At 58.7% G+C, this 13,938-nt stretch overlaps 3 protein-coding genes across 4 annotated transcripts in view; 1 reads left to right on the forward strand and 2 right to left on the reverse strand.

Annotated features, from left to right (window-relative positions):
* Nucleotides 1-114, reverse strand: part of PPIL6 (peptidylprolyl isomerase like 6) — a 30,213-nt gene extending 30,099 nt beyond the window's left edge. The window contains exon 1 of the mRNA XM_021706114.1: nucleotides 46-114. Within this exon, the coding sequence (XP_021561789.1) occupies nucleotides 46-114 (69 nt within the window). The remainder of the gene's footprint in view (nucleotides 1-45) is intronic.
* SMPD2 (sphingomyelin phosphodiesterase 2) lies at nucleotides 95-2,836 on the forward strand. Its single transcript, XM_008072404.1, has 10 exons — nucleotides 95-162; nucleotides 356-452; nucleotides 570-646; nucleotides 957-1,050; nucleotides 1,191-1,280; nucleotides 1,487-1,569; nucleotides 1,692-1,824; nucleotides 1,908-2,012; nucleotides 2,189-2,342; nucleotides 2,434-2,836. The coding sequence occupies exons 1-10, from the start codon at nucleotides 113-115 to the stop codon at nucleotides 2,817-2,819; spliced, it is 1,269 nt and encodes a 422-aa protein (XP_008070595.1). The 5' UTR covers nucleotides 95-112; the 3' UTR covers nucleotides 2,820-2,836.
* A 140-nt stretch (nucleotides 2,837-2,976) lies between these two features.
* MICAL1 (microtubule associated monooxygenase, calponin and LIM domain containing 1) lies at nucleotides 2,977-13,202 on the reverse strand. Of its 2 annotated transcripts, XM_008072405.2 has the most exons (24): nucleotides 12,851-13,202; nucleotides 12,556-12,763; nucleotides 12,237-12,341; nucleotides 11,479-11,583; nucleotides 11,214-11,369; nucleotides 10,285-10,385; nucleotides 9,374-9,631; nucleotides 9,039-9,154; nucleotides 8,739-8,865; nucleotides 8,483-8,564; nucleotides 7,612-7,759; nucleotides 7,018-7,208; nucleotides 6,669-6,757; nucleotides 6,485-6,526; nucleotides 6,167-6,250; nucleotides 5,885-6,041; nucleotides 5,495-5,571; nucleotides 4,914-5,190; nucleotides 4,702-4,799; nucleotides 4,311-4,424; nucleotides 4,097-4,190; nucleotides 3,762-3,861; nucleotides 3,596-3,669; nucleotides 2,977-3,225 (listed from the first exon to the last, which is right to left on the reverse strand). In XM_008072405.2, the coding sequence occupies exons 1-24, from the start codon at nucleotides 13,106-13,108 to the stop codon at nucleotides 3,077-3,079; spliced, it is 3,210 nt and encodes a 1,069-aa protein (XP_008070596.1). In that variant the 5' UTR covers nucleotides 13,109-13,202; the 3' UTR covers nucleotides 2,977-3,076. The 2 variants fall into 2 exon arrangements, with proteins under 2 accessions (XP_008070596.1, XP_008070597.1); XM_008072406.2 differs by lacking the exon at nucleotides 9,374-9,631.
* Between the last annotated feature and the right edge of the window lie 736 nt (nucleotides 13,203-13,938).

Here is a 13,938-nt window from a genome sequence, read left to right on the forward strand (position 1 = left end):
GGGCGGGGCCGACCACCTGTGCGCACCGCCCCGGGGAGGCGGGACCCGGGGAGGAGGGGCCGCCCGCCCGCCCCCGCCGTAGCGCTCGCTGGGCTGGGGAGGCGGAGCCGTCATGAAGCCCAACTTCTCTCTGCGACTGAGGGTCTTTAACCTCAATTGCTGGTGAGTTTGCCCGCGCAGTGCGGCCCGGGGGCCACCTTCCCATCCGCACCCGCACGGGTTCCCTCGCAGCCGGGCCACGGCCCTATTCTGCCCCACGATCTCGGGGTGCGGGGAGGACCCGAACCTCCAGAGCTCACATCTGGCCCCAGTTTCCATAGTCCCCACCTTCCACCAAGCCCTTCCCTTTTTTTAGGGGCATTCCCTATGTGAGCAAGAACCGGGCCGACCGCATGAAGCGCCTGGGAGACTTTCTGAACACGGAGGGCTTCGACCTGGCTCTACTGGAGGAGGTGAGCTTGTGCCAGAGCTGGTGTGGAACCAGGCTGGGAGCAGGGCAGCTAAGGGTGCAGGGGCAGACACTTCCTCTGGGAGGAAGGCCAGGCCAGCATCCTCACTCCTTGGTTCAGGTGTGGAGTGAGCAGGACTTCCAGTACCTGAGACAGAAGCTGTCACCCACTTACCCAGCTGCACACTACTTCAGGAGGTAGGATCCCACTGGCCTGAAGCCTGCTCTCAGGTTTGGAGGCTCTTCCCCATCTGCCTGCATCCTCCCTGCTATGTGTGGGTGTCAGAGAGGGAGAGGGGGAACCAGGAAGACCCTGTCTTTCCAGCCCACCTCAGCTTTCTCATCTGGCTGCTCCATCCTTCCTACAAAACCTGTTGGCTTTGTTCTGGGGCTGGTCCCAGCAGCAGAGAGATAAAAAGTAGCTGACAGAGCTGGAAGACAAGGGCAGGGAAGAGGGCAGGGCATCTCTCCCTGCTATTCTGGTTATTAATCAGGGCTTGGCTTTCAGTGGAATCATTGGCAGTGGACTCTGTGTCTTCTCCAAACACCCAATCCAGGAGCTCACTCAGCATGTCTACACCCTCAATGGCTACCCCTACATGGTAAGACTGATCTCCCACCTTTCCACCTCCCTTCCCCACCCCCACTAACACAAGGTAGAGGAGGCAACCCTCTGGGGGCTGCAGGGGATTGGCAGAAAGAGGGTGGCGGTGCCCCAGCTGCAGCTCCCTCCCACCTGCAGGTCCATCATGGCGACTGGTTCTGCGGGAAGGCTGTGGGGCTGCTGGTGCTGCATCTGAGCGGACTGGTGCTCAATGCCTATGTGACCCACGTGAGTGGGCCGGGATGGAAAGGTGGTGATCCTCCAGCCCTGCTACCTGGGGGTGAGGTGTGGGGGCAGGTCTCCTCAGGAGGCAGTGGGCAAGGTTCACCCATCCTATACCAAACACCTTGCCCAAGGAACAGGCACAAGCTTGATTTAGACCTGCCCCCATGACCCTCGGTCTCACCTGCTGTAATCTCATCTGCCTCGCTCAGCTCCATGCCGAGTACAACCGACGGAAGGACATCTACTTAGCACATCGTGTGGCCCAAGCTTGGGAGCTGGCCCAGTTCATCCAGTGTGTGAGCCTTGGCTTGACAGGGGTGTGGGATGGAATCCAGGGTCTGAGGGTGGCCAAGGCCCCACTTATAGGGCAGAGCTGGCGGGGAGAATTACTCTCTCACCATCTGGCTCCCCCAGCCACACATCCAAGAAGGCCGACGTGGTACTGCTGTGCGGGGACCTCAACATGCACCCGGAAGACCTGGGCTCCTGCCTGCTGAAGGAGATGACAGGGCTGCATGATGCCTATCTCGAGACCCGGGACTTCAAGGTGAGGCCCTGCCTGCCTGTCTCCCCACCCGGACCCCCAGCTTCCCCCCCCCACATCCTAGCACAGGCCACTTGTTCCTCTAGGGCTCTGAAGATGGTAACACGATGGTATCCAAGAACTGCTACGTCAGCCAGCGGGAGCTGGAGCCGTTCCTCTCCGGCATCCGCATTGACTATGTGCTGTACAAGGTCAGTGTCGCCCCAACCCACTTTATCTCACTGTGTCATCTGTCACCAGCCTCTGCAGAGCCTTCGCGCAGTTGGTCTAGTTGGACCCCTGATGGCTAGAGAATGGGACACCGGGAGCCGGTTCCCTGGGAAGAAGCCCTCATCCGTAAGCTGCTCTCTTACCCTTCTTTTCCTAGGCGGTCTCTGGGTTCTACATCTCCTGTAAGACTCTAGAAACCACCTCAGGCCACGCCCCTCACAGCGGCAGCCCGCTTTCTGACCATGAAGCCCTGATGGCTACTCTGTGTGTGAGGCACAGCCCTCTCCTGCAGAGCTCCAGCTTTGCACAGGGTGAGTCACTCCACCCTTTGCCTTGACTGTCCCTCCTCAGGCAGCCCCTCCACTCTCACCCTCTCCCTCCCACCCCTGCTGTCTGTTCCAGGACCAGCGGAGAAGTCACTGTTGCTAAGTGTGCTGACAGAGGCCCGGATGGAGCTGGGCCAGGGCTTGGCTCATGCTCGCTGGTGGGCTACCTTTGCGGGCTCTGTGGTTGGTCTGGGGCTGCTGCTCCTGGCGGTGCTGTGCATCCTGGTGGCTGGAGGAGGCGCCAGGGAAGCTTCTGCACTGCTCTGGCTCCCAGTGGGACTGGTGCTGGGGGCGGGTGCAGCCTACATCTTCCACACACAGGAGGCCAATGGCTTGTCCAGGGCCCAGGCTGAGCTCCAGCATGTGCTGGGCAGGGCAAAGGAGTACCAGGACCTGGGTGCAGAGCCCCAGCCAGCCCTGCTCCGGGGTCAGCAGGCGTGGGACAGAGCCGAGGAGCAATAAAGTGTGGCATTTTCATGGCTCTGTCTTTGTCATTGTGGAGGCGGTGACGGGAACCAAGGGTCGTGTGACCATCACACTGGAGACCTTAAGGCTTCTGCACATCCTCTGCCCTCCCCACCCGCCCTCGCTTCCCACCTACAGGCAGCTAAGCCCTGTGTGTGGCAGAAACATTTTAATCATCAACAGCGAGGCCCTCTCCCAGGCAGCCCTGATGAGCTGTCTTCCTCGTGAGGAGGAAGGCAGGCAGCCCTACTCCCCTAGCCCTGGGCCCCCATCCCCAAGGCCAGCTCGCTGAGCCTACGCTCCTCCTGGAAGCGGATGAGGGAATCACGCTGGTTCACCACCGCCACCAGCTTCCTCAGGACCTGGTCCTCAGCCTGCCGGTCAGCAGCTGTCTTCAGGGCTTCTGGAGGGAGAAGATGAAACTTAGACAACGGAACTGGGCAGGGAGCAGAAGAGGTATGGCCTCATCCCTGCCTGTGGCCTCCACAACCTGGGCTTTGTTCCTAATCTGCAGAATTAGGAGTTTGGCCAACACCAGTGGTTTCTAGCATTACTGAGCAGCAGCACCAGCTTTGAAGGAGCTCTTGTATGTAAGCCCAGGGACACAGCCCTGGTTAGACTGAAGTGCATGTGGGGCATTAGAGCCCCAGCTGCTGACCTCCTAAACTGTCTTGGGTCACGGGTGGGAGGACTGTGGTGTCTGGCCAGAATCTGAGGTCACAAGACTAACACATCAGCCCTGGTCTGTGTCCGCCCTGCCACATCCCACCTACCTTCGCGGTTCATGTAGCCTCGTAGCTCCTGGTCCAGTTGCAACTGTTTCTCCTCCAAGTTCAGCTCCTGTACCCTGTGGTCAGGGATGGAAGAGACACAGCTGTCCAAAGTGCCCAAGAGCACGGGGCCTGGCCCACGTGCCTGTCACCATCCCCCGTGCCTTACGTGATCATGAGCCCAGCCTCCTCAGCCACCAGACTGTTTTTCTTCTGAACAAGCTGCAGCAGCTGTTCTACCCATAGTTCCTTCTGCTGTTCTGGGGAACCTAAAAGGAAGAAGGGGGAGGGGCTGGTCAGGAGGCCCCAGCCAGGGCCACAGCAGTCCTGGGCTTAGAGGCTATGGGATCCAGGGAGCAAAAGGTGTCTGGGCACGAGTGTCCGCTGTGTGGCATAGCGTGGGCATGCTGCAGGCCAGAGCATGGGACCTGAGTGATGCCGGAGGCTGAGGTAGTGTAGGAGGAAGGGGGTGTCCTCGCTTGTGTCCCCCCTGCCCTCACTCACTGCTCTGGCTCCTCAGGGCCAGCTCCAGCTTCATGCCCTCTGCCTCCAGCTCCCTCAAGGCAGCCTCGATCTCATTGAGTCTCCGCTGGATGGCCTGAGGGATACAAGTTAGGAATCTGGATCATTCGAGTGCTTGAGGACAGAGTACCGAGGAGCTCTGAGCCCAGTCTAAACTTTGTCCCCACCAGAAGTCCCAGGAACCCCTGGACCTCACCTGGGCTTTACAGAACCTCTTCATCTCCTCCTCCCTCGCACGGCGCAGCAGAGTCCGGCGCCACGTTGGGTACTTACTCATGGTGCCTGAAGTCTTGGCCCAGGTCAGCAGGGCCTATGGGAGGGCAGACCATCAGGGTAGGGCCTGGCCCCTGGTGGGTGGGAGTGGGGGAGGCTCTGCCTGGAAAGGCAGAAAAGAACCAGAGCCGGAAATAGGGTAGGTTCTGGTAGAAAAGATGGCGGCCTAGAGACATGACAGGCTGGGTGACAAGACTTTCTAAAAGAAGGGTGTGGAGGACGGCCCGGGGGTGGGTGGCTCCTGTGTGGGATGCAGAGAGTAGTAGAGGGGTGCTGGCCACGGCAGGACAGGTGGGCAGCTTCCGCCCACTCACCTGCTCCACGTCCAAGTCCAAAGGCACATCTTCTTCTTGCTCTTCTTCTTCACTGGAGGAGGGACTCTCTTCTTCCTCCTTCCCTAAGGCCTCAAGAACTGAGAGAGGAGAGGCAGATGTGGCCTTAGAGCCCCATGACTCAGACTTCCCTTGCAAGAATCCCAGTACTCCAGTCCCTACCCGGTCAGCACACTGGTGGGAAGGACAGTTACCTTGAGGCCTCTGGAGGGGCATGCCCCAACCCACAAAGCTGCCCTCCAAGGCCTGGCGGGCCAAGGCGGAGCAGCTGCGGGGGGGCTTGGGTGGAGGCTCCATGTCAGAGTCAGGGGTGAGGTTCAGGGTGGAAAGCCGCTCGCGTTCTGGGCTGGAGAGGCGGATCGGTCGCCGGGTGGGCTGGCTGGAGCTGGAAGCAGGACTGACCCCCTCCTCCGAGGCTGTGGGGGCTGAGGGGCCTGGGGGCATACTGTTCTCACTTGGTGTGGGGAGTGCCTAGAAAAGCACCACATAGTCTGGTCAGTGACCCACCCAGTGGGGGCTGAGGCCACCCATTAGCACACGTGAGTCCTGATGCCGATTCACTTAACAATTACTGAACAGTGTCAGGCAGCATCTGAATACCTAGGATTCAGAAACAGGACATCCTGCCTTCATGGCGCTTCCATCCTAGCTGAGGATGTAACCTCAGCAAAGCACAGGGCTGGAGACCCCTTCCCCCCATGTACACACACACACACACACACACACACACACACACACACACACACACACATACACTCTCTTCCACAGTTTTTACCGGACTTGCAGGGTCTCTGTCACTGCCTTCCTCTTTGGGGCCTGGCTGGGGCAGGTGCTGGAGGCAGTAGAAATGTCCTGGGGAGGATGGAGGGAGAGGAGTTATCAGGTATGGGCAGCCCCCATGCCAGACACTCAGAAAACTTACCATAGAAGGTGGGGCAACAAGACTTGGATTTGCAGGTGAATATCTGCGAGCCCTGCTGGTTCTTAGAACCTCACATCTGGAGCTCTGAGAGGCCAGAGAAGACTCTGAGCTCAGGGGAAGGAAGTGCCCTCTTATACCTGCTTGCACCTTGGGTCCAACATGCCCGTTCTGTCACCCTTGAGCTCTTTGTCCCCCAGGCAGGGTCAGGCGCGCTCTCTCTAGAGGTCTCCCAGGCCTGCTCACCATCTCCTGGGTGCTGTCCGTAGCCCCCTGGCCACAGTGTGGCCTCACAGGCATGGCAGCGGAAGCAGTTCCGGTGGAAGAACTGGCCATCAGTACCGAGGCGTTCCAGGATGTAAAGGTGTTCCCCACAAAGTGCACACAGGTCCCCAGCACCAGCCTGCATGGGGCCCAGGACACGGGTCAGCTGGAACCAAGGCCAGCAGCAAAGTTCTTCTCTTCCCCAGTTCTCCCCTTCCTTGCCTTCCCCAGGCCACTGTCTGCAAACAGGGCCCTGGCTCTCACCTCCTGGTGTGGGGGTGGGGGTGTCAGAGGTACACCAGGCTCAGGGACAGGTGACTCCTCAGTACTTGGGTTCTCAGCCTCTATCTAAGGAGGTAAGTGCTCAGGCCAGGGTCAGAGGGGCAGATTGGGTGGGAGTGGACATGTGCAGATGAACAGAAAGGGCTAGAAGGGAAGCGGGTCAGACCAGGCTGGGAGGCAGGATGGGGCGTTACAGGACCTGAGGTGGGGAGCAAGACATGGGGGGACAGGACAGAGGGAAGACAGTGCCTGGGGAAGGGGAGAGAACATGGGGTGTGGCCGTTTCCCCTGCCTGCTTACCTCCAGGCGTGGCTTCTTGCCACCAGCATCCTCCCCGTTTTCCTGCAATGAGTCCTACAGCTCTGAGCATGGAGGCTGAGTCAATGGTCCTCCCCTTTCCCTTCTGAATGTCTTCCTCACCATTACCCCAGGGACCTCCACCAGGTACCCCCTGCTCAGCCCCAACCCTGCCCAGACTCTCCACCTTGGCCCGGGTCCGTTGCAGGGTCCTCTGAAGCTTGCCAAGGAATAATACAGCACTGGAGGTCCCCGGAGAGGTTTGGCTGACAAGGCCTGCAGGAAAGTCAGGGTAGATGAGGGGCCGACACTGCACCCCCAGAACAGACAGCCACTCTCCAGCCAGAAGACACCTCTTCCAGGCTGGCCCCCAGAGGGCGCCCTCTCCTCTCGTCTCTCCCCTCCCATCCCCTCCCTACATCTCCTCCTCCTCCTCCTTCTTTCTCTCTCATAACACACACACACACACACACACCACACACACACACACACACACACACTCCATCCCTGTCCTGCCCACCTACCATCCCAGTCACCTGGGCTGTGTGGTGTGCTCTTGAAGGCACTGTGGAAGTGGCCAAGGTAGGCGATGAGGCCCAGCGGGTCACTTCCTGCCACCACCGCCTGTGCAGACACCACTGGCGTGACACCCAGCTCATGCTCTGCCACCCTCAGTGCCCAAGAAGTTGCTTCCAGAGCCCCCAGCCCCTGCAGCTCTGAGGGTTCCCTGTGGGATGTCAGGAGAGAAGCCAATGGGAAACAAGAACCTGGCACCATTGAGGGGGGAGGGGTGAGGAGCTGGGGATGACAGGAAGTGGCAAGGGTATGCAAAGGGAGGAGGGGGCATGAAGGCTGGCTTGCCTCTGCTTCCCCCTAATGATGAGCACACTGGCCTTGGGGGCCCCTGCCATTCACAAAGCTCTCTCCTATCTGAACATGTTAAAGAGTCTCACAAGCCTCCACTGGGCAGAGTCAGGCAGGAATGCCATCTCTAGGGTGCCAAGTGACATGGGCAGAAGTGGTGGAGTTGGTGCCCACTGGATGTCTAGTTCGACACAGCAACCTCCTTGCCATGACACAGCGAGTGTGGGAGAGAGGTGTGGTCTGTCAGGGACCCACCCCTGACTCACAGCAGGCCAGGCCGCAGCCGGTGCACCAGGGCGCACAGAGCCAGCCCATCAGCCCAGGAGGAAGACAGGTCAGTGACATGGACTCCAGGGTACCCATTCGTCTGCTCCTGGCACCAGCGTAGCAGCTCCTCCTGGGTGCCTGCCGGCCCTGTGAAAGAAGGCTGTGCTGTGCCCAAGGCCCCCCTGCCTTCCCCCCGAAACACAGAGAGCCCAGTTCCTGGGTGTGCAGAGTCCGTAGGGTAGGATTCGGGGACTCACCTGACAGGGGCACCAGTCTAAAGCTCACTCTCAGCACCACTGCCTCCCTCCTGATTCTCTTACTTTAGAAAACTCCCTTTTGGGGCACAGTGGCTCATGCCTGTAATCCCAGCACTTTGGGAGGCCGAGGTGGGAGGACTGCTTGGGCCCAGGAGTTCGGGACCAGTTTGGGCAACATAGCGAGGTTCTGTCTTTTAAACAACCACCACTCCCAAATCCCCATTTTTTTGGAATAAAGTAGGGGAATGAATACAGTGAAATCACTACGAGCCACACAGAGAGCAGCAGGCTGTGAACTGGGGCAAGGGAGGCCGAGGCACCAAGAGAAGGTGGGTCTGGGGCTTGTGAGGCTGGAAATGGTTGGGAGAACAGCGAAGACAGGTGTGCAGCACTGCTGCCAGTCAATACTGCTGCTGCCATGGGCATTAGAACACTGACCTGCACAGGACACAGCCAGTTGCCCTGCTGCCCCCCACTCCTACAGAAGGCCCCAGACCACTCCACCCTCCCCTAATCCCAGAACATTGCTCCAGCCTATGGCTGCTCTAGTGGGTGCTGTCTGGGCCCCACTGGTTGGTCATTATTTTGGCTGCCCCCCAGAAGGCCTGCTCACCAGTGGCCGGCATCCCTGCATCTGTCTTGTCACTCTTCCTCCACACAGGTTCCTTGGCCAGCACCTCATACAGGTCTCGTACCTAAGGCAGCCCCTCTCAGGTCTCCAGGCAGGCTGACCACACAGCCCCTCAGCCCGGGGAGAGGGGCCCACAGAGGTCAGGACTGACCCCAAGGGCAGTGGCTGGGCAGGGACACTGGACCTGGGGGAACGGAGCTGGTTTGGGAAGCCTGGCAGGGGTCCCAGGGGGTCTGACCTGATTGGGGGTCACTGCCCGGAGGTTCAGGTTAGGGTAGCGGGTAGCTGGGTCCAACCCATACTGGGCCACGTTGCGATGCATGTTTTCTGGGGATGTCTGTGACAGCAGCTGGTATAGACTCTCGCTGAGGGGGTGAGGGCAGGGGCATGCATGGGAGGGCTCTGTCAGCAGTTGGTGCTCAGGAGCTGCCACGCACTCTTTTATTCTCTTCTGCCCATGCCCTCATCTGTTCACCCAGCACCTCCCGACCCCAGGCCCACAGCCCAGCCTGCCCGCATCCCCCCACTCAGGTCTCACCGCTCTGCCAGCACCTCCAGGGGTCCAGTGCCCTCCGCCCATCGCTTCACCATCCAGGCTGCATCAAAGGCTGCCAAGAAGCCCCGGGCCACGCCGGTGCCCAAGGGCCAGAAGGGCTGCAGAGACAGAGGAAAGGAAACAGCTAGTGAGAATCCAGTAGGAATGTCCTGAGCCCAGACACTGTTGAGGCCATGGCAGGGAGGCCTGTCACCACACAGGCAGCCTCTCCCCTCCACCAGGAAGCCCTTAGCTCCCCTCAAAAACAACCCTTTGTTATCCTCCTCCTCCCTATTGGGCAGCTCAGTCCCCTAACCACGTGCTTCCTGAACGCTCACCTCCACCAGGCAGTCCCCCACCAGTTCCAGCAGCAGGCGGGTGCCGTGCCTCTCCTGCACGCGCGCGGAACTCTCTGCCCGCATCATGCTTGTGAAGTCAAAGGCAGAGACGTCAGGCCGCCCATGGGCATCCTGGGCAAACTCCAGCTTCCCAAGCTTGCCATGGGTGGCGAAGTCAGCGGCTGCCCGGGCAAAGCGCTGCAGAGCCTCAGGCACCACGTTGGCACTGCCCAGCAGCCGGTCGGTGTCCGGCCAGTCCTACAGGGCCAACAGATCAGAACCTCTGAGACAGGTCAGTGGGCCAGTCCTGCCCCCTTGAGGTCACATACTGAGGCCCAGAGGTGGGAGGGGGCCGCCCAGACCACGTGGCAGTTGAAGGCTAAGCCAAGACTAGAATGTCAAGGGTCTCAAAGCCCCTTCCTCAGCACTCACCCTGGTGCTGGGGGTCCCAGGCTCTGCCCTGCCACACACTTGCCACCAAAGCCAGAGCCTGTTTGTCTATCACTTAGACACAACATACCTAACATATCAGGGTGCTCCCGAGAGTTAGATGAGAAAATGCGAATTTAGCTCTCAACGTGGTACCTAGCACATTCATTCAGCAAATACATATTAAGTGCTTACTATCTATTAGGCACCATTCTAGGGACCAGGAATTAGCAGCAAGCAAGAGACAGACACAAATCCCTCCCTCTGGAGCTTCCATGTGCTATGGCTGATACAAGATGTTTAGAACGTGACTCCCGCTACTGTGGAAATCCAGGGAAGAAAAGCGTACAGAGGAGATGCTGATGCCAGGGGACAGGCAGAAGAGGACAAGGTCCCTTCACCCAGGGGTCAGCATCCAAACCTGGCCTCTCCCTCCCAGGACCCACCACCCAGCCTCTCCCAGCCAGGGCCTAGGCCCCCACCTGGCGCAGCACCCCCAGCCGCAGCAGGCACTGCTTCTTGGCTGTCATCACAAAGTAGTGGGTATCGTCCTTGTAGTACACAATGTTCTCCAGATCAATGCCTGGGGGGACAGGAGATACATCTCCTCTTGATCATGCATCACCTCCCCAAACGCCCCAGCCGTGGCCGAATCCCTGAGCTGGGATCCCAGCTGAGAATGTGCTCCATGCACAGAGCCTCAGAAGTCCTGATGACACAAAGGACCATCTGTCCCACATCCAGGAAGCCTGAGGGCTTGGCACAAAGAGGGAAACGTGGGTGGAATGGCAGCTGGGAGACCTATACCACATGTCACATGGCCATGCAAAGCCAACGTAAACACACGGCATCTTTTTGAAGTAGCACTTGTTTTTAATTTATATCATTTTTATATTCTTTCTTTTTAGAGATAGTGACCCAGGCTGGAGGGCAGTGGTACAATCACAGCTCATTGTAGCCTCGACCTTCTTGGTTAGGCAATTTTTCTGCTTCAGCCTCCTGAATAGCTGGGATCACAGGCATGTGCTACCACACCCAGCTAGTGTTTTTTTTTGTTTTTAATTTCTTGTAGAGATGAGGTCTTACTACGTTGCCTAGGCTGGTCTCGAATGACTAGCCTCAAGCAATCCTCTCACCTTGGCCTCCCAAAGTGCCAGGATTACAGGCTTGAGTCACCACACCTGGCCTACATAATTTTTATATTAAATCATAAAAGGGCACAAAGCAAAACTCCTGTGGGTTCCTTTGTCAGAGACTTCCAGAACTTTTCATGCTGGGTGAGCAGCAGGGGCTAATGCCTGCTCAGCCCTAGTGGGGGAGGTTTTCTCCTTTGCTGCCAAGACCATGAGAGGCGGAAGCAGCCCAGAGTCTTGCAGGAGGAGGGGAAGCCCAGCAGAAGGGGAGCCCTGACCTGTGGCTTTGAGCAGGCTCTGGAAGAAGCTCTGGTTGTAGATCCTGGCCACACCGCTGATCTCTTCCACCTGAGTCTCCTCTGCGGTGCGCCTGTTCACGAAGTTGGCCGTGATGCCGATGGCCAGTTTGCCTCGCATCTCTCGAACTTTGAAGCCTAGAAATGGGGGCAGGTGGATAATGGCAGGAGGAGAGAGGTACAACAGCCTAGAAAGGCCCAGGAGGAGCCAGAGATGCTAGCTTCTCGGAATCAAGGCATCACTCACCTTCAGGGACGAATTTCCCTCCGGCAGCCGAGATGAGGACATCGAATTCATAGCTGGCCAGTTGGGCTGGGGGGTTGGGCTGGAGCTGGGCATGCCAGCCAGTCCCTGGGGCAGGGGTAGGAGGGACATGGGTGTAGATGTCAGAAGGGTCCCTAAAACCCCTAGACAAGCCAGCGAAATAATGAAAATAAATGTGTAGGTCAGGCTTGATGGCTCAGCCTGTAATCCCAGCACTTTGGGAGGCCAAGGTGAGTGGATTGCCTGAGCCCGTGGGTTCGAGACCCGCCTGGGCAACTTGGTGAGACTTCATCTCTACAATAAATCAAAAAATCAGCCGGGCGTGGTAGCGCGCGCCTGTAGTTCCAGCTACTTGGAAGGCTGAGGCGGAAGGATCGCCAGAGCCCAGCAGGTCGAGGCTGCGGAGACCGGAAGTGGCCACTGCACTCCAGTCTGGGTGACAGAGTGAGACTCCAACTCAAAAAAAAAAAAAAGAAAGAAAGAAAAGAAATGTGTAAAAGACTCTGTGGTTTAGAAAGCAATGCTATCTTATCTACCAGATCACACCTTCACAGCAGCCATGGAAAGCCTGGCTGCCGGTAAGGACATGTTATGACCATCTTACAAACACTCAGCCTGAGGCTCAGAGTGGTTGCCCGAAGCCATGCTGTTAGAAAAGGAGACTCAGCTGACTCCGGCCCCCCTTTTGCAGTCACTGACCAAGACCTCCTTGGGGTTCCTGGGAGCACAGAAATACTTACCCTTGCTGGGAGGGGCCTGGAGGCCAATGAAAGTGGCACCCCAGTGGATTTCCACCCCCAGCAGCAATGCCACCTTCAGCAGAAGCAGCTGGAGCTGCCGGATGCCTGGAAGGGAGAGGACATTAGGAATGGAGACCCCAGTGCGAACCTGGTCAGAGCTGGAGGTCTTAGAGACCGCTCAGTCCAACTCCCCGCATGACAGAGAAGGGAACAAAGCCTTCAAGGTCACCGGCTGACATGGACCTTGTCCACTCTGCCCCACTGGCCTGCCTCTAGGCCTAGGCTCACCCGCCCCTCCAGACCACCACGTGGTGCTCACTGATGTGGTCCAGGGTGCCAGTGCAGAAGCGCCCGTAGAACTTCTTGGCACCAAGAGCCCGCAGGTCGTGGATGGTGAAAGGCCAGAGGTGGAGCACATTGTGGCGGGAGAACTTGGTACGCTTTTCTACCAGCACTACACGGGCCCCCAGCAGTGCCAGCTCCACAGCAGCCCGAAGCCCGCAGGGTCCAGCGCCCACCACCAGGCACTGTGGACACACAGGACAGGGGACCATGGGGTCCCGCCTCCCTCCTTTCCCCCACTCCCACACCCCGCCCCAGGCACCTGCCTCCACCTTGGTGCTGGCACAGGCCCGGCCCTGTTGGTAAACAGGCTGGCCTGCCCGCTTGTCCAGCTTGGCCCACAGCGACTTGGCGCTCCAGTAGTTGAGCTGGGCCTTGATCTTGTGGTACAGCGGCAGCCCCCCACCGGGCTCCAGCCCCAGGGCCTCACAGAGGCCCTGGAAGCTGCTCAGAACATCCCGACACAGCTGGGCCTGCAGGAAGCTCTCAAAGTGGGCATGCGCCGGGTTGGTAGAGGTGGGTGAAGCCATGAAGCCCCCTGGGGTTCCTGGGGAGGGGAGCAACTGGGCAGAGGCCAGGGGCTGCTGCAGAGGAGGGAAGAGAAGGGGAGGAGGCTGGAAAAAGGAGGAAGGGAAAAGGAAAGGGAGGAGGCCAGACTGGTGTCCCCAGGGAGCTTGAGGTCCGCGCTGATTGGCTGGGCTCTTCCCTCCCAGCCCACTCCCCTGCCAGGATCTGCCCCAGAGCCAGCTGCTATCCCATCCACTCCAAGTGGAATTTGCCAAATTTGGAAATGAACGATCAGCAGTGTTGGGCATAGAGGCCACATAGGAAGCCATGAGGACCTCCAGCTCAGCCTCCCTGGCCAGGAATCTTAGAGCCCAAGGGTAGGAATTGTCAGCCGCCTTCCCACCTGCCAGGGAAGCAGGGTGTGGGGAATATCTCCAAGTGGAGAGGGCTGGGCTGCCCAGGAGGAAGACTTCCTTTCCTTGTAGTCGGGGACAGACTTAATACCCAAATCCCAGCTGTTGGGTGCACACACATTCGGCCCCATCTCACCTCACGCCTCCTGGTGCTGGGTGCCAGCAAAGGCCTCAGTGCCACGTAGGTGTGAGGTGTTATCTCATGCTAAGGGCAAAGTTTTCCTCCTCAGCACTTGTACTTGCCTCCTGACAGAGAGAGACCGTCTCTGCCTGCTAGGTTCCCCTTCCCACCACCAAACCATCATCACAGACAGCCGGAAGATGTTGCGACTTCTGGGTAACAGAGGCCTGGGCCTATTTCTGACTCACTGTGGTCAAAGCACTTCCCCTGTGAACATGCCCTGCTCTAGGGGGCCTTGGGGAGGAGTGGGGGTCAACAG

This window comes from Carlito syrichta, unplaced genomic scaffold (assembly GCF_000164805.1).
Source record: "Carlito syrichta isolate Samal-C Ts95f unplaced genomic scaffold, Tarsius_syrichta-2.0.1 Scaffold315162, whole genome shotgun sequence".
Taxonomy (NCBI): domain Eukaryota; kingdom Metazoa; phylum Chordata; class Mammalia; order Primates; family Tarsiidae; genus Carlito; species Carlito syrichta.